This window comes from Camelus ferus, unplaced genomic scaffold (genome assembly GCF_009834535.1).
Source record: "Camelus ferus isolate YT-003-E unplaced genomic scaffold, BCGSAC_Cfer_1.0 contig1604, whole genome shotgun sequence".
Taxonomy (NCBI): domain Eukaryota; kingdom Metazoa; phylum Chordata; class Mammalia; order Artiodactyla; family Camelidae; genus Camelus; species Camelus ferus.
The window spans coordinates 5,031-29,035 of record NW_022587799.1 but is presented as its reverse complement, the minus strand read 5'-3'; the positions used below and the strand labels follow the sequence as shown (position 1 = coordinate 29,035).

The following is a 24,005-nucleotide window of genomic DNA, read 5'->3' as shown; positions in this document are numbered from 1 at the left end:
GGAGTGAGGCCAGGAGGCTGGCGTCTTCGTAAAATTCCCCAGCGTTTCCAAACACACAAACCAGTGGGAGGACCAGGGCCAGTCTCCAGCATAGAGTCACGTACGGGGGAGCATTTAAAATCACTCTGACGCCAAGCAGGATCCAGGCCAATTTACCCCAACCTCCTGGGGGAAGCCCGCGGGCATGTGCAAAGCTCCTGCGACTGACACAATCCCAGGTGGCAGTGCCGAGCGGGCAGGATGCACGACCTTTGCCTCCACCTGGGTGGCTGCCAGGGGCAGCATCTTCGCACAGGGGCCTGCCCACGGGTTCTGGAAACTCCCTCGCATTCCTGGGAGCAAAAGCCACCACCAGGGATGCACGCAGACGGCCTGCCCCCAAGTTAGCTCCAGGCTCCCCATTCAGATAAACGTGCTTCCTCTGCAGAGCGAGTGTCAATGGGAGAAGGGCAGAGCGACAAAGAAACGCCCAAATGCGCTTCCAGACTGATTCAAGTGGCTCTGCTCTCCCTGACGCAGAAATGCAGACGGACTCCCCCACAGGGAGTGTTCCCAGGGAGAGGGGACATCTGTCAGTTAGTCCCCATCCGACCCCAGGGCCTCAGGGGATGTGGGAACCAGGCCAGTGGGCTCCGCATATCTGTGCCCAGAGGCCCGGGGAGGGCAGCTGCCTTGAGGACTGTGGGACTGGAAGTCCTCCGCACCGGGAAACGCAGAAGAGCTGGGCAGGAGGGAGCCTCTCCTCTAAAGACGTTTTTTAATGGAAATGATCATGTCCAGAAAGCTAGGAGGCGCACCCTTGCACTGCGAGGAGCGCAGGAGACCGTGTCCTGCGCAGGCGTGCCTGTGACTCACGGCACAGACCCCATGGGACTGCTGCCCTCAGGGCGCCAGCGGCAGAGGCTGGCGCCTACTTTCCACTCCTTTCTGCTTCTTTGAGTCTCTTCCTTTTCTGTCATTACCTGACCGCTCTGACCCCACCCCAGAGCCCTGGATCTCACCGGCCGCCTCCGCAAACACTTGAGGAAGCATGATGTTTCCACCACACACCTCAGGACGGTCACAAGGACTGTCCACTTGTGGGGCCTCCTTCCACAGAAGGTGAGCCAGTAAGGTGCAGCCCCAGGCACACACAGCTGATGGCGGTGAGGAGGAACGGCACAGGACTTCGGGTCCCGGGCCGTCTTCCCATCATCTCCTCCCTGTTCTGACCCAGGGGGCTCACCACCACCCACCCCGGGATGAGGCAAATTCCATGTCTCGCCCGTGAAGGCCCATCGTGCATCGGGGGTCACGTCCGTGCAGACCAGCTCGTGTCCACCACGCCGAGATAGAGCTTCCAGAAACATGCCCCCGACACCGGACGCCCGGGGTCTCCAAAGAGAGCTTGCCAGCACCTGAGGAGGCATCTCCTCAGCACGTCAATGAAAGAGCCACTGGGGGAGGGGGTTATAGCTCAGGGGTAGAGCGTGAGCTTAGCAGGCACGGGGTCCTGGTTCAATCCCCAGCAGAAAAGAACTGTTAAAGAAAAAGGAAAGAAGGAATTGCCACGTGGCCCGGAGCCCCACTCCCGTGTGTGTGCCCCAGGGAACTGAGAAGAGGTGATGGAACGAACACTTGTGCATGAACGTTCACACGTCCCTGCTCACAAACACTGGAGGTCCCCACCCACGGACGGAGCACAGCGCAGTGCAGCCGTGCAGAGGAATGCCACTCAGCCCTGAGCACAGCGGGGATGAGCCCGACAAATGTTAGTTATGCCTGCATTGACATGGAACACCCCGAAGAGGCTGATCCACGGAGACAGAAGGCAGACCGGGGGCGGTGGGATCTGGGGAAGTGTGGAGCAGGGCCGACAGCAGTGGGTGCAGACTCCTCCTGAAATGACAGAAGTGTCCTGGACCCAGACAGTGGGGACAGCTACACAACACGGAAGGCACATGATGTCACGATACTGTGCACTTGAAAACGGTGAAAATGGTCAATTTTATGTCACGTGTATTTTTCTGCAGTGAGAATGTGAGGGTGGTCCACAGATCTCTGATGGCTGCGTGTGTGAGCAGCTTACGGGAGCCACAACCTTGGTTTCACGATGGTGAAGATGGTGCCAGTAGACAGAAGTTCTAAAAGCAGGACCGCAGGCCCGGGAGGGTTCAGAACCAGAGCTGCAGGCCAGCCCAGCATCCAGGGACGTGGGAACACGCCCATCAAGGTGACCTCGTGGGGCCCCGAAACCCCTATGTGTGGAGCGAGGGTCGTAGGGGGCAAAAGGAACTGAGTCACTCACCCCAAATTCAAAGGGCGTTTCTGCAGAAAAACAGAAAGCAGCTCCAACAAGAGCTACCCTACTTCCCACCGTGAAGGAAGTTCCCACCCGGAGCGCGGAGCTTCCACGTGCCTGCGGGCACCCGACTCATGGCCCCTGCTCACAGTCCTGAAGAATCCGTCTGAAGCCACGTGGGGCACCCAGCGTCCTGACCCCAGGCAGGAGTGTCTTTTTAGATCTCACGGCACAAGCATACCCCACCCGCCCCTTCATCTCAGGTAATGAGAGCTCAGCTGGAGAAACTCCAGTTTCGTCTGCGGCTGCGAACAGAGGGAAGAGTCCTTCACAGGAACACAACTGACCCCCTGGCCCTGATCGCTGGCCCTCAGCCCGCAACCTCCCCCATCCTGGGTCCCTGGTGGGCCTGGCAGGAGCAGCCCCCCCCGTATTCCCGGGGCCCCCTGCTCTGCAGGAGCTCCTGATGGGGGCGGGGACAGTGGTGTCTGGGAGGAGCTGGGACCCCTGGGCACAAGGGGAAGAGACGGGTCGGGAGGCATCTCAGAGAGAACGTGACCCTGGGCTGACCCTGAGGACTTGCTCAGCTCTTAAAACGGCATGAATGAGCCCAAACCCAGGCTGCATGAGGCCTGAGAGCCTGACATCTCAAGACAGGTCTGTCTGAGGCCAGGCCCCCTCGCGGTCTGAAACCCACCAAGAGAACCGAACCGTGGCTCCAGGGGGTGAGTGCTTGCTGTCTCCCGGGTGACCAGGGGCGTGACCTCCACCCTCTCATCCCTGAGACCGCCTGCCACTGCCAACATTGGGCCTCTGCCTGGCGGGACAAAGAGCTGCCGTGCGGGGACACCGGGCTGGCCTGCCACCGGGATCCAGGAGCAGCCCCGTCTGCAGCTGGTCCCCTGGACTTGGAAGGGCAAGGAGGATAGGCCCGAGGGTGGAGAGGTGAGGCCAGAGCCCTCCCTCTTGGCCCCACACGTCCCCAGACCTCGGGCTCTGCCCCTGAGCTGGGACCCTCTTCCTGGACATGCCTGGGAACACACACAGGGTGGCCACGCAGGAAGTGCCCCAGGCCGGGTCTGAGCCTGAGTCACCCACCCTCTCTGACCTGGCGCTTCCTGTCTGAACAGACAGGACAGCCCATCCTTGGGTGCGTCTACCCAGAGGAGCCAGGAGCGCCCCGCGCATGGCGCCTCCTTGGTTCTGTGCAGCCCAGCTCCTCTGTCCCGTGCCTGGGTAGGCACGAGGCTGCTCCCCAGAGCCGCAGAGGGGGCGCAGTCTTGCGGCATCGGGCTGGGGTCCCTGCCAGGCGGGGGTACTGCTGCTGTGGGGTCGGCCTGAGATGCCCTTTCTGAGATGCCTGCAGAGTCTGTGTCCCCGGGGAAAGGAGGTGACCCCGAGGGCAGCCGTTCCATCTCCTGACCGGGTCAGGGGCCTGTCCGGGCACCTGGCCCCCCAGCCCTGGGACACCCGTGCACTTCCCACACCTCGGCTCTCCCCGCGTCTGCACAGCCCGGGGAAGCCGTCCTCCGGGAAAGTCCATGCTTCCTGCTCCCCAGTGCCCCTGGCTCTCTGCCCCACCCACCACCTGGGGCTCGTGCGCTCCGCCTCCCCACCACACGCCCCCGGAGACCCACACGGTGGGAACCCACGGCTGAGGTCCTCGCTTTCCACACTGGATCCCTGTGGTGGGGCACGTGTAGCTTTACGTAATTTAAACTGATGGGCTCCCACTGTCAGTGGCTGAAGTCGGTACTTGTCACTGCTCTGAACTGCCTGCAGCATAAATCAGTCCTTGGACGCAGGCAAGACACCTGTGTCTGCAGAGGCCCTCGAAGGCAGCACTGGCTGTGACGTCCCAGAGTGTCTGTAAGCAGAATGCAGGGCTGCCGTGGCCCTGCGACTATTGGCGGCGATTGATGTAACAGAAACACGGTATTTGGACAACAGGAGGCAAGTTGCCCTTAGGTATGCGGGAAACGGAGCGCTGCCTGCCATCCATCCTTAATTGTCACAGACTTCTTCTGTTTCTTGGGTATCATCCATTGAAATCTCCCCCCATGTAGAGGATGTGATGGAAGAAACCCCTGTGGGCAGGGCGGCAGAGCAGCGGGGAGACCTGGGGTGTGGGGTGGCACCAGGTCCCAGGGCGCCCAGACCAGAGCCGGGTAGCCACGGGGGCACCGTGAGATGCCCCCACATCTCAGCCCATTTACAAGCTCCTCCGAGGCTCTCTGAGACCAGACCCCACCTCTGCAGGGCCTCTCTCTTGTCCTGTGGGGAGACTGACTCCTTGACCTGTCCCATGATGAATCTCGCTGAGGTCCCCATGCCAACCCAGTGGAGCCACAGGGGACCCGGGAGAGTCCTCTGCATTTCCGCCAGCACCGCACCCTCTATTCACAACATCAGCACGTGCCAGGAAATAAGATGAATACGTCACTGGCACTGCCCTTGAGGGGTTATACGGCTGGTGGCAAAACATGAGACTGTGCAATAAGGACAGAGCCATGGGATGCAGAGTCAGATACACAGAAGCTCAGTTTACACATCATGGTGAGTGTGAAGGCCAGGGTGACGCCGACAAGCTTCAGTGTCATGCCTGGAGTAGTACAGGTGCTCAGAGCAGCAGGGCTTACCAGCACATTTACCACTAGCATCCTCATCACCACCATCACCATCACCACCATCACCATCACCACCATCACCATCATCATCACCATCATCACCACCATCACCACCATCACCACCATCATCACCACCATCATCATCACCTCAGGGCATGACCTGTATGATCCTTACTAACTTCATGACACTGGGGTCTCTGTGACGACCCCTTATCTACAGCCAGAATGAAGACACGTGTGGCAGTCAGCACCTGGGGTCAAGATGCCAGGCAGGCCAGGGAGGGTCTCATGCAGAAGAGCCAGCGTCTTGGAACTTTCCAGCCTATTTCCCATCTGTAAGCAAGACTGGAGGTGGCTCTGATCAGACACTATCCCGTCCTAAGAGGGCTGAGCCTCAGGCACACAGACATGGAATGACACCTCTGGGGGTGACAGCCACCCTCCTCGGCGTGTCACGGGGCCTTTCAGACTCGCTGCGCCCTCCAACTCAGTAAGATTGGACTGAGAGCCATGTGTGGACCGGCTCAGCTGCACAGCCCTGGCTCCCCGATCTGGGGGAAGGAAACCTGCTGGGGCTGGAGTGCCTTCAAAGCACAGGTTTCCAGCACCCCCAAGCCTTCTGCAATGTTCCACGCCTCAGGGTCAGCAGGGCAGCTCTACAGTTTTATGACTTCCCTTGCATCAATGACTCTTTTCCTCTCCCTGGCTGATCTAACTTTCTGCACCTGAGAGATGTAAATACCGACATTTAAGTATTAAAATCAAGTGGGTAAACAATGAGGTCCTGCTGTACGGCACAGAGAACTACACTCTATACCTGGTAATGACCTATAATAGTAGAACATGAAAAGGAATATTTATCTGTATAAATGAATCACTATTCTGTACACCAGAAATTAACACAGCATTGTAATTGGACTATACTTAAAAAATTCTTTTCAATTTAAAAATTTTAAAAATCAAACAAAATTGTCTCTGTACCTGCCAGGGAGGGAAGGATGGTCTCCTGCCCCCTCAGTTCTAATAGCTGAGAGCTACAGACATGTGCATTCTTGGCAGGATCTCTATCAAGACAAGATGTCCCAGAAGGAGAACCAGAAGTCAGCGTGCAGGCTGTTCTGAGAGCCCCCTGCACTGTCCACGAGCTGCATCAGATGCCGTGTGAGTCCCAGTGTGCTGCACCTCCCAGTTTGGCACTGCCCTCACACAGGAGCTCACTGTGGGTGGAACACCGGCTCTGGGGTGGGAGGCCAGTCCCTGAGCCATGAGCCGCCCTCGTGCTCCTACCAGAAGCTCACCTCCAAACTTCAGGAAGGTCTCTGAGGATGAGCATCCAATTTGCTCACCTCTACTCCCCAGACACCACCAGAGCTCTAAAAGCACAGGGGAAAAAGCCCAACGTATGCCCGAGATTCCTACCAGGCAAGAAATGGATTAAGAAACACTCCAATTGGATCTGCATAATTAATAACCAAACATGCTGAGTGTTACAGATCTGTTGACGTATTAAAGTCCTTTCATTTCAAAAATGACACTGAATTATTTTTATGATAAAAGGAACTGGAGAAGATCTAAAAATCAAAATAAAAATTCCAGTAATTACAGTAGTGAGTTTATCAAGTCACTGAAGCATGGCCACCTGGAAGGGGAGGAGATGGGGACCTGGAAGGGGAGATGAGGACCTGGAAGGGGAGGAGATGAGGACCTGGAAGGGGAGATGAGGACCTGGAAGGGGAGATGAGGACACAGGAAGGGAGGAGATGAGGACGTGGAAGGGGAGGAGATGAGAACCTGGAAGGGGAGATGAGGATGTGGAAGGGGAGGAGATGAGGACCTGGAAGGGGAGATGAGGACCTGGAAGGGGAGATGAGGACATGGGAAAGGAGGAGATGAGGATGTGGAAGGGGAGGAGATGAGAACCTGGAAGGGGAGGAGATGAGGACCTGGAAGGGGAGATGAGGACATGGAAGGGGAGATGAGGACCTAGAAGAGGAGATGAGGACCTAGAAGGGGAGGAGATGAGAACCTATAAGGGGAGGAGATGAGGGACCTGGAAGAGGGGGAGATGAGAACCTGGAAGGGTAGGAGATGAGGACCTGGAAGGGTAGGAGATGAGGACCTGGAAGGGGAGACGAGGACCTAGAAGGGGAGATGAGGATGTGGAAGGGGAGGAGATGAGGGACTTCCTCAAACCCCGGGCTCTCTGCTTCACGGTCGTCATGAGGACTGACACCCATCACGGGAGAGAGAGGCCATTAGACAGTAACCGGAGCCTTGGACTTCTTTCCCCCAATACACTCGCATGCTTCTGACCTCCTCCAGGTCTCAAAGGAGGTTTCAATCGAAGGAAAAATAAGATTTCTGATTTTAACTTTCCCAAGTGCTTTCTTTTAAGTAGGTTCAGCAAGCTGAGACAGTTTTATTCCCACTGAAGCATGTTTTAAACTCAGAATCTCCTGAACGTACTTGACCGAGCGAGTCCACAAGGCAAACCCTCCCACCCAGGCCCGGCTGTATTCAGCTGCTGCCATCACGGCTGTGGTCAGCTCCTCCCAGGGACCCCTCCAGCTTCGCCCAGCTCTGCGCACCAACACCCAGGGTCGCAGGTGCTCGGGGGGCCGGGATGTCATTCCTGATGCAGGTGCAGGATGCTGCGTGCAGACCTGCGCTCCCTGGCCCGCCCATCACCCAGGGCATGGGACAGGGTTTCTTTTAAAAGATGAAGTGAACAGAAGTCCTTTACTCAAGTCACACAGGGCACCCTAAACAGGACCCAGGTCTGCAGAGCTGAAGTTCCCCCAGCCACCTGGACCCGGGAGGGTCTGAAATCCTCCCCATTGGACTGCCAAGCGGGCAGGGCCCCTGGGTGCAGCCACAGGGGCCGATTCCTGTTCTCTGCCAATGACCCGTGTGACCTTGGGCAGGCCACTAACTGACACCTCCGGAGGCTCCACTGTGAGATGGGAGGTCCCTGCACCTAGGGGCCTCAGAGGACGAAGGGCCTGAGGACAGGGCAGTGCGGTCCATCCCCATCGGTGATCCCAGCTCGGATTTCGGCCGGCATGCAGGCAGACTCGGGAGCAGGAGGCAGCTGTGGGGCTCTTCCTTCCTCAACTTTCCTGTCCTCAGATTTAGAGGCAGGGCCACCAAGGAACCAGTGATGCCCCAGGTGGGGATATACGGGCAAGCTGACACTGGAGGGAGGCCCTGGCCTCACCGGGCACCCCACACCCAGCCCTGAGGTGGCCTCTGGGTCCTCACAGCCCCTCTCCCTCCACCTCCCCAGGCCTCAGGGCACCCATGCCTGGACCCCCGACCCGGCCCCATTCTCCTCCATGTGGAAGCCTCTAGACACACCTTCCCCTGTGACTTCACACCGTTCCTAGAGCCAGACACCCCCACTTTGTCCCAGTGCCCTCTCCTCCAGGCCGCCCTGGCCACCTCTCCTGGGCCAAACAGCCTGTGTCTCCCGCCATGAAGAGCCTGTCTCAGACCCCAGTGCCTGCCCCCACGTCCATGCAGCCACGCACCCAGGTCACCTTGTCCACCACAGCCACCCTGGACTTTCCAGGCCTCCCAGCGGGACAGGAATGCCTGGCACTGCCACTGCACCGCCACGTCCCAGGGGTGACAGCCTGCCAGCCCCAGCCACCATGGAGCATGGCCCCCACTGCTCTGTGGCCTGGATTCCCGCTGCACCTCTCAGCCCTGACTCTCTGGACTTGCCCCTCGGTCACCGATCCCGAGACCCTCTTCCTCTGGCTTGTAGGCTGCTGCCCCAGGTACAGCCTCCCCAGTCCTGGCTCAGAGAATCTCCCACACCCAGTTGGGGCAGTTCCTCCCCTGCCCCCACAAGCCCGTGCTCCAGACGTAGTAAGGAGCTGGGCATCCTGCAAACCCAGACGCAGACCAGCACACCTCCCGTGAAATGCCAGCTCACCTTGTCTCAGTGGGGCCCCTGCCAGGGCCTCCCCCAGTGTCCTGCAGGTGGTCGCTGGCCCGCAGTCCACCTCCCACACCATCTGGGGGCACGGGGCCATTGGCTGGGCTGCCCAGCACGCTCATGTGGGTGGGGATGGGCTCGATGGTGGGGCCCAGCTCCAAGATCAGCCTGTTCAGCTGCTTGATGGACTGGTCGATGTCCAGGGTTGGGGAGCCCAGGGAGGGGTCATGCGCTCAGCTCCGGGATGGCGCCGTTCACGACGCTGACGTCCGGAGCCCTGGGCTTGAAGGCCACTCTGCCGGGAGGGGGTCTCTGTGTGTCGGGGGGATGTGGCCCGGGGCCCACGCCCCTCTGGACGTCCACTTGACTGCTGGCCCCCCGGGTCGGGGTGACCGGGACCCTGGCCTGGGTCTGCACCGGGCTGCGGCCGCTGAGCCTGGCCTCCCCGTCGGGGGCGAAGCCATACTGGTGGGCGACCACCATCTGCTGCTGGCGCACCCAGGTCTACAAGGAGTAGCCGCTCTGCCCAGTAGGCCTGTGTCGGGGCGGGCGCGGGGGGCTTCCTGAGCACGGGCTGCGGCGGCCTGGGCTCGCGGCCCCTGAAGGCCCACTCGCGCTCATACAGGGGGTCCCCGCCCAGGCCCAGGTCTGGGGCAGGGGCTCCATGCTGGTCCTCACCGGTGCTGCTGCCAAACCCGTCTGACAGGAGTGAGTTCTGGCTGCTCTGGTGGCAGGTGAAGGGGCCCAGGTGGGTGGATGCGTGGCCCTCTGAGGACAGCGTCCCTGTGCTGTCCACGCTGCGCAGGTCGTGGCCGGGCATCTCGTCATCCAGAATGTCCATCTCCCGGTCCTTGGGGGCAGCGTCCCCGTTCACGTGCACCTGGGCCGGCACCACGTGGCGGGTCCTGCTGCACTTGCTGTGGCCATTGCTCATGTCCTGCAGGGGGCTTCTGGGGTCCTCCAGGCCAAAGCCACTGAGCATCTGGTCCAGCTCGGCCTTCTCCTGGGGGCTCAGGCCCCTCTTGGGTCCTGGGCCTGGGTGCTCCTCGGTCCTGTCGGTCCTCCCTGAGGCCATGGAGTGGCCGGAGTCACTGCTGACGGACAGGGTGTGGTCACTGTGGACCGGGCTGCTGGTGGTGGGGACAGCCGGGGGCCCGCCAGGGATGCTGGGGTCCGAGCTGCTCTTCTTTCTCACCTTGGCATAAAGGCTGCCATCGACGGGGCCCTGCGTGTGCAGCACTGGTGGGGAGAAAACAAGGTGAGTCAGGGATGAAAGGCACTCCAGGCTCTTGGAAGGGGTCTGCTCATCTGACTGAAGACGTAAATAATCTTACAGCAGACAATCCAGAACAGTCAGGGCTGGAGACTCCCCAAAGCTCTGCATACGCCCCTGCGACGTGAACGCCAAGCAGTTAGCATACTCACACATCTCGGCCCCAGACTCGTCTCCACCTTTTCATGCAAAGGGCACGGGGTCCCTTAGAGAGCTATGGGATTCTCCACCCTTGGCGTCACCCGACTGGAGGACTCACTATTAATGTCACCCCTCGTCTGAATGCTGAGCTCAGCTCAGCTCACAAACCCCCCGGATTCAGGCATGGACGGCATGTGTCAGACAAGAGGGAGCTCCTGCCAACTCTGCTGAGCGCCTCCCCGGGTGCTGGGTACCAAAGTCCTAGCAAACAGAGCCTCTGAGTCGGGAGCTGCTGAAATCTAAAACGGAACTCAGTGGAAGGCCTTGGGCCTTCCTGTAAGTGCAGCATCTCTGGGCCCGGAGGTGTCATGTTCACAGGGCAGGGCCTGAGAACACTGGACCAGGTCTGGAACCACAGACCTCCACGCATCAGGATGGCCGGGAAAACAGAGTCCGGCCTCTGATGGGAAACTGTGCTGCTCAGTCAGCCATCCCCCCAAGCCCCAAACTGCTGCCGAAGTCCCCGGTAACTGGGAGGGAGGGCGCCCCACAGGTAGGAGGCTTACCATCAGCACCTCCCCACCACCCTCCTCTGTCCCCATTTCCCCAACCATGAAACTGCATTCCAAGCAAGGGCCTGACCCATGCCGTGTGGGCCCCGGGGGGTGCTGAGTCCCAGCAGCCACGGGGCCTGGAGCCGCTCACTCCGCAGAGGCCCAGTGTGCTGGGTGTGCTGCACCGTCAGTGGCCCCAGCTTTTTTGAAGGCGCTGAGGTGACACTTGAGCACAGAGACCTGTGGGGTCTTCAGGGTGCGGGGCCAAGGGCAGGCGCAACCCCGGGCTTCCTTCCCGTTTCAACTGCACCCCAGGGAAAGCAGGGTGAGAAGTGATGCAGACAGTGGACACTGGGGTCCTGGCCGGGGTGGAATCTCAGTGACTCAGCCTAAAGCTGTGCCCGGCAGGGAGAGCTGGGCGGAGAAACGGCGCACACAGCGCTGTCCATAAACCAGGCCATAGACGGGCACCTGGTGACATGCGTGCCTCAGGGGAGCATCTGGACTGAGCACTTGGAGCAAGCACCTGCCGGCATCACCCCTACCACCTTGAAGGTGCCACGTGGACCTGCATGTGTGTTTCCAGGTCATCACTCAGGTCGCTGTTGGGTCATGCAGGAGGGCTGGAGCTGAAGAACAGACAGCCGTTGTCACATCCTGGCTCGACCCCACCCCGCCCCGGGGCCACCACCCTGCGTCTGCCGAGCATGGGCCGAGAGGTCACAGCTCGTGAACCAGTGTCCTTCTAGCCCTGAGGAAACACCAGCTTAACCTGGCTTTGGAGAGGGACCTGCTAGGGTGGCCAGGAAAATGCAACCAGCACTCAGCCAGGGGGCCAGGCCTCTCTCGTCTCTTCTGCTGAGTGTGAGTCGGGATGACACTCCACTCCCTGAGAACCCCAGGCCCCCCAGAACGGAGGGTCAGACCAGCGCCAGGCCTGGGAGGGCGGGCTGCCAGAGGACAGACCACTGGTCTCACAGCTGGATGGGTGAGGGGTGGGGTCAGTGGGAGTCTGCGATTTCTAGAAACAGATGTCATAGCACAAAGGCTGGGCGTCTACGTCCCTCTCCCTGAATTGGAATGAAAATGGACAGTCACAATGAGTTAAGAGGAGAAAAGAAATAAGCCAAGAATGAGCTGGGTGAAAATGCCTCTGATCTGAGTTAGGGCGGTGCCCACAAGTGCAGGGTCACCAGTCTGACTGGGGCCCCAGGGCAGCCCCAGGCCAAAGACGGCAGGCCCGGGAGCGCCTGCAGGAGACAGGATGGGACAGTCCCTTGGCTGGGGAGCTACGAGGAATCTCATTCTTGTTATTTGCATTAGTAGGAGAAATCTTACAATAAGAGTGAACTCAGGATAAAAACATGAATGCTGCCTGGAGTAAGCAGGGGGCTGAGCGTCCAGACCTGGGTCTCCCTGGACCGCGCAGCCAGGCGGGCACAGGCTGCCATCCCCGGGAGCTCGGGACCCAGCCAGATGCCTCCACGGACTCTTCCCAACTTCCTACCATGCACACAGATCACTGCCCGTAGCAGAAAACGCCCGGTGAATGTCACATCTACAGCAAAGTGTGAACCAAATCAGGGAACCCTCGTGACAGGCCCGCCCAAACTTCCAAAGCTCTCTGTAGGAGCTCACAGGGCCCCAGGGGGGGCGGGGGCTGTCGGGGCCTCATCCATGCTTTGCGCCCCCAGGGAGGGGGAGTCGGACTGGGGGGTGAGAGGAGGAAAGGGCCTCCAGCACCCACCGCCCCCGCCCTGCATTCTTGGCCAAAGGAGTCCGACTGACTTTCCCGATGGACAAACGAGATGCCCAATTTCCCCGACAGCCTCAGGGTGGGGGGGGTCCTGTTCTGCCTTGGCTCTGCTTTCCTGGGCACAACATGAATGTTCAAGCCCCCAAATCTCCCGTTATGATGGAGAAAGATTATTTGTATCCTTCAGTGCAGTTACAAGAATGAGAGGACACGTACGAAGTCCCCAGGTCCTGGGCCCCCAGCCATAACTACTAAAAGCTCCTCCCAGGGTGGACGAGGCCTGGCATGCCCCACCTGCTCTCACCGCCGCCCGGCCCACCCTGCTGCTCCCAGACCACAGCGGGCGCACCTGCCCCAGGGCCTTTGCCCGAGCCGTGCCCTGCCTCCAGAGCGGTCCTGGTGTGCTCCCGAGCCTCCTCGGGATGGGCTTTCCTGACCTTCCTTCCCGCCCACGGGGTGTTGGTCTGTGGCACACCCTGACGTGTGACATCCCACATATTTGTCCAACGTCACCCCCACAGGAGCGTGGGCTCCTGGAGCAAAGTCCCCTTTTCACTCCCCATGGTGTCCCCATCATTAGGGACCAGCCCTGTGCCCGGGGGCACCGAGTCACTGAGAGGCAGAACATTCTAGCGTGTTCTCATGTGGCAAAGCCCCAGGAGCCACTATGGAAAGATGGGCAGCTGCCTCAGCGGGCAAAGGAAGCTAAAACCAGCCCACCCTCCCCGAAGGTCAACGCGCCCATGTCCCCTTCTCCCTGCCGCCCCTGGGCCTCCCCACCGGACATCAGAACAAGCTCTCCCCACGGCGGGTGGCACAGCCCCGCCAGCTGCATTTCCAGGGATGCCACCGCTCCCCACCCTCCTGGCTGGTACTCAAATGCCCCGAAAAAGACTGGAAAGGAGCTGAAGCCCCTCAACGCGAGGTTCCAAGATGTCGAAGGAAATGGACGCTGTGAATGTACGTGCCATGTGAGCCCAGTGTGCCCGCCAAGCAGGCAGAGGGGCCAAGGGTCTGAGGGGCGTCAGGACACTCTGTGCAGCCCCCGGGGGTGTGATGGGGACCAGACAGGCCCAGGCACATGGCGGGTGCCAGCGGGCAGGGGGCACGCCCATCCCACCCGCACCCATGTCCCCCCACTTGAACGTGGCCCACCCACCTCTAACCACACCTACAGGGCACAAGCTGGCCCACCCGGGCTGGGGTCCTGTCTTCTGAAACCCCCGCGTGAGAATTGCAGGGTGAGAGCAATGAGGCCAGAATCACAACCAGGAGCACAACTTATTCGGGGAGCCTGGGGGGGTCCGGGGGGGTACTGCAGAGCCGACTGCCAAGCCCTCCGTGTGAAACGGGACAGGAGCCCCACTCCTGCTGTGCGAAGCCCCCCAGAACTCTGGTCAGTCATTAAGGGCACCCTGGTTTACCTGATGGTGGAGTGCCCCTTATACTGTGGCCCAGCTCAGGAAAATTGATGCAGAAGGTTAACTTTCAAACCCCGTTCTGCGGTCCCTGGCATGGCTGGGGCTGGGGCCCTGCCACCACCACCCACCCCAGGGGCTTCCCTCAGGGAAAGGAGGCTCGGGGATGCGAAGCTCTGCTCCAGCTCAGAACTCAGGGGGAGGTGGAAGCCATGGTGTGGGTGTGGGGCCAGGACGTGAATTCTGCAAAGTGGGTTTGTTCACTCCTGCCCCAGGCATCCTTTCAGACATTTAAACGAGTTGTTTGAACACCATGTGTCCAGCTCAGGGGCATGTAGGGTAGTCTGAATTGATCCCCATTCTGCAAATGAGGACCCAGGTCCCCAGTCAGGGAAGTGACATGCCCAAGACCCCAGCTTCTCCACTGCAGACACAGGACGGGAGCCTTTGCCCATCTCAGCTCGGGATGGACCCCTCCCTCCACATCCCCCCTGCCCACCGCCCCCACCACCAGAGCCCCGTCCCTTCCAGGGGAGGCCTGCGTGTTGTCTGGTAATGGTTTCCCTGCAGCCAGAGCCCAGTGCACCATCAAACAGCGTGACAGCTCTGGCCGCTTCTGCTGATGACCCACCAGGGAGGTTCATGTCTGGAAAAGAACCAGTGGATGGTCCTGCCCCAGGAGGGGCTGCAGGACAGACTCCCACCCCCCATCCCATGACTGCTGAAAGGGGGCGATCTCACCAGGAGGGAGAGAGACAACCAGAAAATACGGCAAAACTAAGCAAAGACAATGGGGAAGACAGGAAAAACAAAACAACGAAAATGAAAAAAAATCCCCATTCTAGCTGAACACAGACTGATAAATGTGCACCTGTGCTCACAGGTGTGCACCCACAGGTGTGCTCACAGGGGTGTGCTCACAGGTGTGACCACAGGTGTGCTCATTGGTGTGTGCTCACAGGTGTGTGCCCACAGGTGTGCTCACGGGTGTGTGCCCACAGGTGTGTGAAGGGTTGCATCTCAGCTCCACCTCCTTGCATGCACCAGCCACTCAGCCACTAAAAAGGTGCAGAACTGACCTGGAATACGTTCAGCTGCCCAGGCCCCACTTCCCACAAAAAAAATTGATGCAAAACCTGAGGGGTTCATTAAGCTCCCTGTAACCATCCTCTCTTTTACGTATCGAGTCTACGAAGCTTATGTTGTACTTTTGTGACAGGTTCGCTTAAAAAGCAACTTTTCATTTCAAAAGCGCTCACCACAGCCTCCCTGCAAGTCTTCAATGGAGGAAAACAGAAAAATCCTCTCCAGAAAGGTTTACCTGGCACTGGTCACGGCTGCTAGTTAGCTGGGAAAGGAGGCGGACACGGAATATTCAGCAGAGTCCTGACAGTGTGCGAGCGGACCAGCCTGGGATCCGGGAAAGGAGGGCCAGGTGGAGGGGGGCAGGGACACTTCCTGGCCTCTGGTGGGTCAGCGGAGGCAGAAAAGGGGAGCAGGACTGCAGGAAGGGGTGCATCCAGGTGAGGCCGCAGGAATCACGCCCATCATCAGAGGAAGAGGGACCGCGGGGAACACCCACTCCTGCGATGTGGCCAACGTCCTGGAGCCAGGCTCTGCTGAAGGATGTGCTAGGATCGCTCTGCTCCCGGGATGGCCTCACCCAACTCCTGAAGCCCTCTCATGAAGCAGGCACCCACAAGCCCATTTCTCAGAGGAGAAAACAGAGTATTCCCTAGAATAAAGTCTCCTGAATAGATCACCTGGAATTCAAGCCTGCCTCCACACCCTCCGCCGTCCACGCTTTCCTTTTTGAAGACGCTGGAATTCTAAACCTGACCAACCACTTCAGTGTGAAATTAACAGTTTAATTTTGGAAAGGAATTTGCCTGAATGTTTTCTTTGCAGCTCTCTCTCTCACACACACACTCCTCAGAAACCACTTAAGCACGCTGTGTTTTCCTCCCTAAATCCTGAGATGGTGCATGGCCCAGGGACAGCGGTCTGGGCGGTGAGGCCTCTGGGGGATGGTGGCAGGACTGTCCGCCTGCTGGGAGCCCGGGGCGGGCTGCGTGTTTCTGTCTTGACCATGAATGGCCTGCTCCCGGGTTCCCGCACACCGCGCCCACCGTGCCTGGTGGGGGGGCCTGGTAACGGGAAGGCTCTCAGCCCACCCTGACTCACCACAGCTGGGCTGTTTCTCTGGACACAGACTGCTGACCACTGTGCTCACTTCTGGTCCTACAACACTGCCTCCCGCTCACCCCTGAAATAACTCATGGCCCGGGGCCACCCGGCTAAACCCAGGCAGCAGCAAGACATGCCCATATTGGACACCATGAGCCCCGCGGAGGGTCCTCCCAGGGAAAGAGTGCGAGATGAGGACACAGATGACACCACCACCTGCACCTGCCCCCAGAGCACTGAGTGGAAGCACCCACATTCCAAAGGCTTCTACTGCGGGCTCCGACCATGGGCAGAGATGGGTGCCGGGAAGGCAGGAGGGGAGGGGAGGTGGCAGACGGGCATCAGGGACTGTGTGGGCGACAGAAGCATTCTGTATCTTAGTTGTAGCGGGGGTTTCAGGAGAGGATGCTGAACTCCTGGAAGTGCATGGAAAACAGAGTGAACTTTGCTGTTTGTGAACCATGCCTCGACTTTAAAAAGGATGATGACTTCAAGACAGAAATGAAACTCACCGTGCCAAGGGCCCACCCTGCCGTGTCCCCCTCCCCACCATCCCTCCACCCTCCCCCTCCCTCCCAGGGCCTTCCTGCCTCCTCTTCCTGGACTCCCTGAGACAGTGCATGCCTCTCTTCCTTGGGGCAGCTTTGTGGTCCCTTTGTGCCCACCTTGTGGAACAGAGCTAGTTTTAACTTTCTCTTCGATGTGATTTATGGGCACATCTTCTGTCCCCTTCTAGACTTTCTGGCAGAGTCCCACCCAGGCATGAGTCCCGATTAAAACTCCTCACAGCTGTGTGGCCTTGGGTGAGTTACTCAACTTCTCTGTGCTTCACTACCCTAACTGGCAGAGCAGTTGCCTGGTGACGGGGTGTGTGACGAGGGCTGTCCTGGGGTGGCCGTGGCGATTTGGAGAGGCCAAGGCAAAGGGAATAGCAGGGGTGGGCACTGTGTGACCCCCATCCTGCGTGTCCCCACACCTGCACTGGTGACCGTTTCCTGCCTGCTCTCCCGCTGGCCCAGAGCCCGGGAACAAAAATGCCTCATGGTGTCCAGGCAATGACTGTTCTTAACTCAGCCTCGTTAGCTGGGATGGATTATGGTGAGGAATTGCTTTTTCATGGAAATGTAAAGAAAAAATGGAATCTTTAAACCCTCTCGGAAAGTTCTCTATGTCACTGATTGTCTCTAGTGACCCAAACTGCCAGGTGTCAACTGTCCTGCACATCTGCACAGGGTGGCCCTCTGGCCCCAGACAGCCCCCTCCAGCTCTCACCAGCTGGGACACCGTTTGAGCCCCATAGTCTGCCATCTCTGCTTCTTCAGGGACTGATGACCCTGAGCGACCCCCGGGCCTTTGCACTGTCCACAGCTTCAACACTCACCAGCCCCTGCTGGACCCGGGGGATCATGGGGCCGTGCCCCGGCCCACAGGGCTCAGGGGGAGGGTGTCAGCCACGCCTTCGCCCCCTCGGTGCACCTGGGAACCCTCAGCCTAGGGGTCAGAGACCGTTTCTCCCAGGCTTGGGGCTTTCAGTGACCAGCTGCAGGACCAGCGACAAACTGCCCACCTTTCAGTTCTGAGAACAGGCCCAGTGGCAGTGGTCCAGCCCTGCAAGGTGCCCAGAAGCAGGCAGGCATCTCAGTGCCCGCAGTCTCATGCACCGAGGGGTCCCGGCCTCTGAGGCGTGGATGGGGTATCACTGACCGGGCAGCTGGAAGGGGTGTGGGCCCAGAGAGGAGGCTGTTCCAGGGGGTGAGTGGCCCTGCACGCCCTCTGACCAGGTGTGGAACTGCAGGTGGCTTTGGAAGTGTCCCGAGATGCCTCCTCCCTCGGAGGGCTGAGGGGCTCGCCTCACAACCACAGGAAACTGCCTGGGCTTGGCCGGTGTCCCTCTTAGGGGAGACCCGTCATCTCACCAAGTCACTCACGCTGAGATCTCTCTCTCATTTCTTCCACTTGGACGTTTGCAAGTGTGGTGTTTGTAACCTCTTGGGAAACGAGGTTTGCTTTTATTTTTCTTGCAGCAGGAATCTGCCTCTGTGCTAATTACAGACTCCCCTGCACGTGGACTGAATCAGTTTCTATTCCCAAGAAAATCGAGACCTCTGAAGTGATGGCCACGCCAGGGCCTTTGAGCCTACGATCTTTAGTCCTGTTACAGCAGCAGAGACCGGGAGAGATGCAAAGTGCCTGCTCCTCGAACTTAGAGGCCAAACATGGTGCTGGATGGCCAGGAACCTCCAGACACCTCGACTCCCTTCCTCTGCTAGGGCCAAGTTCCAGAAACCACTCACTGCTCCTGAATGGCCAGCTCACACCCTGAGACCCCTGGCCTGCCAGGGGGCGGATGGAAAGTGCTCCCTCCCTTGTAAAAGTTTCCTAAAATCAAAGCAGGCTGGAAGTGCCTTGAGAAACCCAGACTAGAAAAACTAGGGCGAGAGTGGGGTTTTCCAGCCAGAAAGGGGGGGGCGGCGCCACCAGCATCACAGATTCCTGGCACCCTGGCTGGGGACACGGGCTGGAGGGCTGCTGGGGTTCACAGCGGGGCTGGGGCAGGTGTGTCCCCACCCCAGTGACCACGCCCGGACAGCCCACACAAACGGAACGCTGGCAGGGCCGCTCCCATGGGCGCCTGTCCTGCCCACCCAACACCCACGCTCGGGCCTCCCGTCAACAGCACACCTAACTGAGCAAACACACCGAGCCATGGCCGGCCGGGGACATGGGGGTGCCCGGGGCTGACTCAGCAGCCAGCCAGCCAGCCAGCCAGCCATGGAGCAGCCACAGGCTTCTGGCCATCACTGACCTCCAAGGGCAGAAGAAGCCCCGACGCCCCTGACCTGCAAACTGTCTTCCCTGAGGCCTGCCTGACCTCCCCGCTGCCAGGTGAAAACTGCCCTCAGCTCACTGCGTGTCATCAGACGCCCTCTGCCCTCCCGGGGCGCCGTCCTGCCCCTCTGGTCTCAAGGACACAGCCTAGCAGAAGTGTGTGAGCGTGTGCACACACACACACACAGGCATACACATGCACACAGGCTCCCTGCTTACCTTCCTTCCAACCAGCCCAGCAGACCGTTCAGCCCACAACTGCTCACCCCTCTTTTCCACAAAGGAAAGCCTTCCAGCCCAGAATACAGCATCCCCAGGGTGGGGGCATGTCCCCCTCCCTCCCAGGGACCTGGCCTCCCTCTCTAGTCTGGGCAGAAGGAGGAAGATCCGCTAAGTGACGGACTTTGGTTCCACCAAAAAAAGCCAGGGCAAAGTAAACAGGAGGGTGGGGCTCCCTGCAATCAGGTGGAGTGCAATCTGAACCCTGGAGGCAGAGGAGGAGGTGGGGCAAGGGCTTCCCTCCAGCATGTCCCTCCCCGAGCGGAGAGGCTGACAGGAGGAGCCAGAGCCAGCCCATCGCTTGACCAACGCAGTTCTAGCCTCACTTGGTTCTTCAGCACGTGAGCCAGGGCATGCCCTGCCCCAGCACCTGCTGGGGCCGTGGTCTGTGCAGCTGAAGGGGCTCCATCCAGCGGCTGACCAGGTGCTCTGAGTCTTTAAATGCACAGAACACACCGAGCAAACATCAGAGCCCCCTCTGATGCCAGAACACGCCAGGAACTTCACAGACATCGGCACCCATCAGGGACATGGGGCACAGCCAGCAGGTCAGCACAGCCTGCCCCCCGCCCCTGGAATGGCCATCCCGGCACGCGGCACATTTGCACCACGGAGAAAGCGTCTTTTGCTGTGGGACACACTGCATTTCTTGGGCAGGGTCCACTCCACCTGGTGTTGGGTGGAGGAGACTGAGCAGCCCGCCTCCCCTCCAGGGAACTGGCCCACTTCACAAATAACAGTGCCACTGCGAGTAAAGGAGGGTCGGACTGACCACATCCATTTTCCTCCGAAGAGCTCACATTGGAAGAAACGAGATGGGGGAGGGGCTAGCTCAGCGATGGAGCGTGTGCTTAGCGTGCACGAGGTCCTGGGTTCAATCCCCAGCACCTCCGTTAAAAAAAGACCCCTAATTACTTCTGCCTCCCAAAAAACAAAAAGAAAAAGAAACGAGATTAGAAACAGAAATCTGAACGATCGGGTTTGCGGACTGGGGTGCCAGAGCGGGTGGGGTCCCCCGCCTCGTGAAAGACGGAGTCCTCAAAGCTGACCCTTCCATCCCAAGGCTGACAGCCGTGCGGAAAACACCAGCTAAGGTGCCCATGATGAGGAAGGGATGAAATCGCAGCAGGCTGGTCTCTTCTCTCCACTTCCAGCTGTGTCAGAGGGAGCTTGTCCACCTCTCGGCTCGTCTCCCGCCGCCTGGGGCTCGGGGCGTGCTTTCCTCCTGCAGCGGGGGCGTCACACACGAGCTGGGATGGCCTCCAGGAGTCCGTGGCAGGGGTGCCAGCGGGCCTCAGGTCTCAGCGGTGCCGCTGCGGACGGCCTCCGGGCGCTCGCGCTGGGAACGCTGCCCTGTCCCCGGGTCCCAGTGGTGGGGCCCGACCATGCAGCCCACGAGGGCAGGTGGTGACAGCTGAGCTCCCCTGCAACGGCGGGGTCTGTGCGGCCGATGGGGGGCTCTGGGTGCCATGCTCCGAAGGGCCTCCGGCCTCCCAATGCTGCACGGGGGGATTCTGTGCCCGGGCCTCTGCAGCTAACCCAGAGCAGACCTGGAGGTTCTCCCGCATGACCCTGCGGACGGGAGGCCTGCGGCACGTGGCGAGCGATCCCCGGTGTGGGGCCCGAAAGCACAGAGAAGGCACCCAGAAATCGCAACCTTATGAGGACTACGGGACAAGAGGCGGAAACTTCACAACGTGGGAGGGAAGACCAGCAGCGGTGGGGGACAGCATGGGGTCAACACGTGCACAGAGCGTCCCGCGGCAGCAGTCACAACAGCCAGACGCGCGAACAACCCCGGCGCCCAGGCGCTGCTGCGCGCGCGGGCTCGCAGCGGGCCTGACTCTGACCTCACAGGCCAGCCTGGGCAGCACCACCCCCACGTCTGCAGCAGTGCGCCCACGGCCGAGAAGGTGCCGGTAGCTTCACTATGCAAGAGTTTTTTCCTTGCTGGATCAATCAGTCTTTTGTGGAACTGGATAACTTAACAATGGGCTAATTTACAGAGGTGGGGAGGGAGGCACAAGGTGGCGGCAGGGGACGTCTGCACACACCTGGTGGGGGGGCCTCACCTTTGCAGGCATTGTCCAGGTCCTCCTTTCCAAACACGAGGCCATAGCCCTGGATGGTGTCCGTGTGGAACTGCAGGCGGAAGACGACGTCGTGGGTGGCCAAGCAGTATCTCTTGTGGTAGCACTTCACCTGGAAACAAGGGTACGCTGTGGACACTGGACCACGGATGACACTGGACCATGGACGAGACTTGACCATGGATAACACCAGACCATGGACAACACTGGGACAACGGACAACAGCCAGATCACAGACAGCACTAGGACCACGGATGACACTGGACCACAGACACTGGACCATGGGTGACACTAGACCACGGGTGACACTCAAGGGGCGCACAGGCAGAGCACTGCAGGAGGGCCCGGGGAGCGCCCCACCCCCGAGTTGGGCTGCTGGCTTCACCGCCCCAGGTGTGGGTCCCTCTGAAGTACGCCGAGCTGTCCCAGCAGGGCAGGAAGCCCGCAGCCCTGCGAACTCGGGTGCACTGCACCTCTAACTCTGAGAGACATCCACAGAATGAAATTCCGTGGCCTCTTTTTCCTAGTTTGACCTGAATTCTCCGTGCTTCACCTAAAGCCTCCCTGTCCTCGGGGAAGAAGATGCTGGTCAGGACCTCCTGTAACGTGCTCGATGCTTCTCTGCAGGTTGTAATTCACACAGACATGGAGACGCGGGGTGGAGGGGAGGGGAGAGAGGCCTGGCTCTTAAATTCCAGTGCCAGGCTGTCCAGGCATCCTGAGTGGTCATTTGAGACCAGCCTCCAGAAGCACCAGGGATGTGATTTGACCTTGGGCTGTTTGTGGTGGCCCAGGGTCCCGGGGTGCAGCTCAGGCCTCCAGGGTGACTGCACTGACACACAGGGTGGAGGCACCCCTCTAGGCACCTGGTACCACCAGGGGAGGGCGGGCAGGGGAGGAGCCCTGAGCATCACTTCCCACCCCAACCTGAGCGGTGCTGGCCATGGGGAGGGCTGGAAGGCCACAGAGGGGCGGCGTGCTGCAGAGAGGGGACCCCTCTTCCCTCCCACAGCAGGGCAGGGGCTCCTCTCCGCGGGCCCCCAGGGGTCTGCGGCCAGAATCAGCCTGGATTCTGCTCTCAGATGCACAGAATGGAGGGGGCACTCCCTTCACCCCACGTGCCCAGCAGAAGGGGCACCTGGAGGCTTCAGGGCCCTGCCCAGCCATCTGGAACCAGCCAACAAGAATTCTGCAGAAACGTGAAAACTTCAACTTGCTTGCCAACAGCAGATGGCACGCCGGCCACATGTCCTCTGGCCCCTCAGCAGGGTCGGATCAGAGGCTGACTTCTCAGCTTCCTTCCAGAATGTGCTGCCTGCCCCTCACTGCACTGGGGCCCACGTCCTGCACTGACCACTCAGCCGAGGCCCCCACCCCAGTGCTGCAGGGGAGACCCCACAGGACGGTGGTCCCCCACGAGCCTGTGTCCACGGGCTGACGCGACCCACCTGCCCTCTCCCCGTGGTGCCTTGGAAGTTAGGGCAACAGAGTGGATGAGCTGGACAAAAGGAAAGAGGGGTTCAGAGATGCCCCAGTCTGGGCGCTCAAGTCTTTATAAACACTGAGGTGTGGCCCAGTTGCCCAAAACACGGCCTCCAGGCACTGATCTCCCCTAAGCAGGAGGCCCCAGGCCAGGACAGCCCACAGATGGCACCCCGGACCGCCAGCAGCGGGCCAGTGCCCATGGGCAGGTGGATCCCGGGGGACCCGGGGCCGGGCACCTCCCTGGGCCCAGAGAGACTTGGGTGTCTGAAGACGCCTAGTTTTTCCAGGGACAAGAAGGGCTCAGGGGGAGGGAGGGGGAGCCTCCCAAGAACAGCCCCCTCCTGAGACCTGAGCCCCCCCGAAGCCCTCCCACTGTTTCATGGTGGATGGACCTCCCTCCCCACTGCTTAAGGTGGACCCCCACCTGTCCCACTCCTGGGCACCTCAGGAATGACCCCGGCTGTCTCCCAAAGGCACAGAAGACCACGGGCGTCTCCCTCATTCGAAGTCTGGGCGGCTCTGACCGGAGAGGGGATGGACCCATCCTACAGGAGTCCTGCCGGGGGGCCTCCACAGAGCCGGACTGATCACCATCCATGACGGCCAACCTCGGTGGCATTGGTGACAAGAGACTAGAATCACCTGTCTACGTGCCATGGGAGAACTGCTGAAGATATCAAGTGTTGGTGACATTGCATAAAGATTCGAGCCACCAAGGTCTGCAATTTACCCCTCATCCATCTACATTAGCAGTTTTATTTACCTAGGTCTCCCCAGTGAGTCTCTAGGACATGGCAATCCTTGGCCTTCAGATTTTAGACTATCTGCATTTGAAAGGACACTCACAAGAGCCAGTGCTCAACTTTGCACGAAGGGAAAACAGTGAAACAGTGGGAAAACAGAGGGAAAAACGGATACAGTGAGTGGGGCAACAAAGGCCATCGGCTGTCACAGGCCATCCTCCAAAGCCCACAGCGGAGACACACGGTGTGGGCGGGGTGGGCCTGCGGCTCGGGGAACACCCTTACTTCCTCTGGCGACACGACTTTCTCTGTATTAAAATGACGGCCTTGCGAATTTGTGACAAGGTTCAAATCAGCACCGTGTAGGTACACAGTATGTGAATCCAAACATTCGCTGTA

At 59.8% G+C, this 24,005-nt stretch overlaps 1 protein-coding gene across 1 annotated transcript in view; it reads right to left on the bottom strand.

Moving 5' to 3' along the window:
* The window catches only part of LOC116662480 (tensin-3-like), a 47,858-nt gene extending 24,270 nt beyond the window's left edge, over nt 1-23,588 (bottom strand). The window contains 6 exon segments of the mRNA XM_032476193.1: nt 8,731-8,770; nt 8,871-9,066; nt 9,068-9,379; nt 9,381-10,090; nt 21,361-21,490; nt 23,288-23,588. Of these exon segments, the coding sequence (XP_032332084.1) occupies nt 8,731-8,770; nt 8,871-9,066; nt 9,068-9,379; nt 9,381-10,090; nt 21,361-21,490; nt 23,288-23,482 (1,583 nt within the window). The 5' untranslated portion in view covers nt 23,483-23,588.
* Between the last annotated feature and the right edge of the window lie 417 nt (nt 23,589-24,005).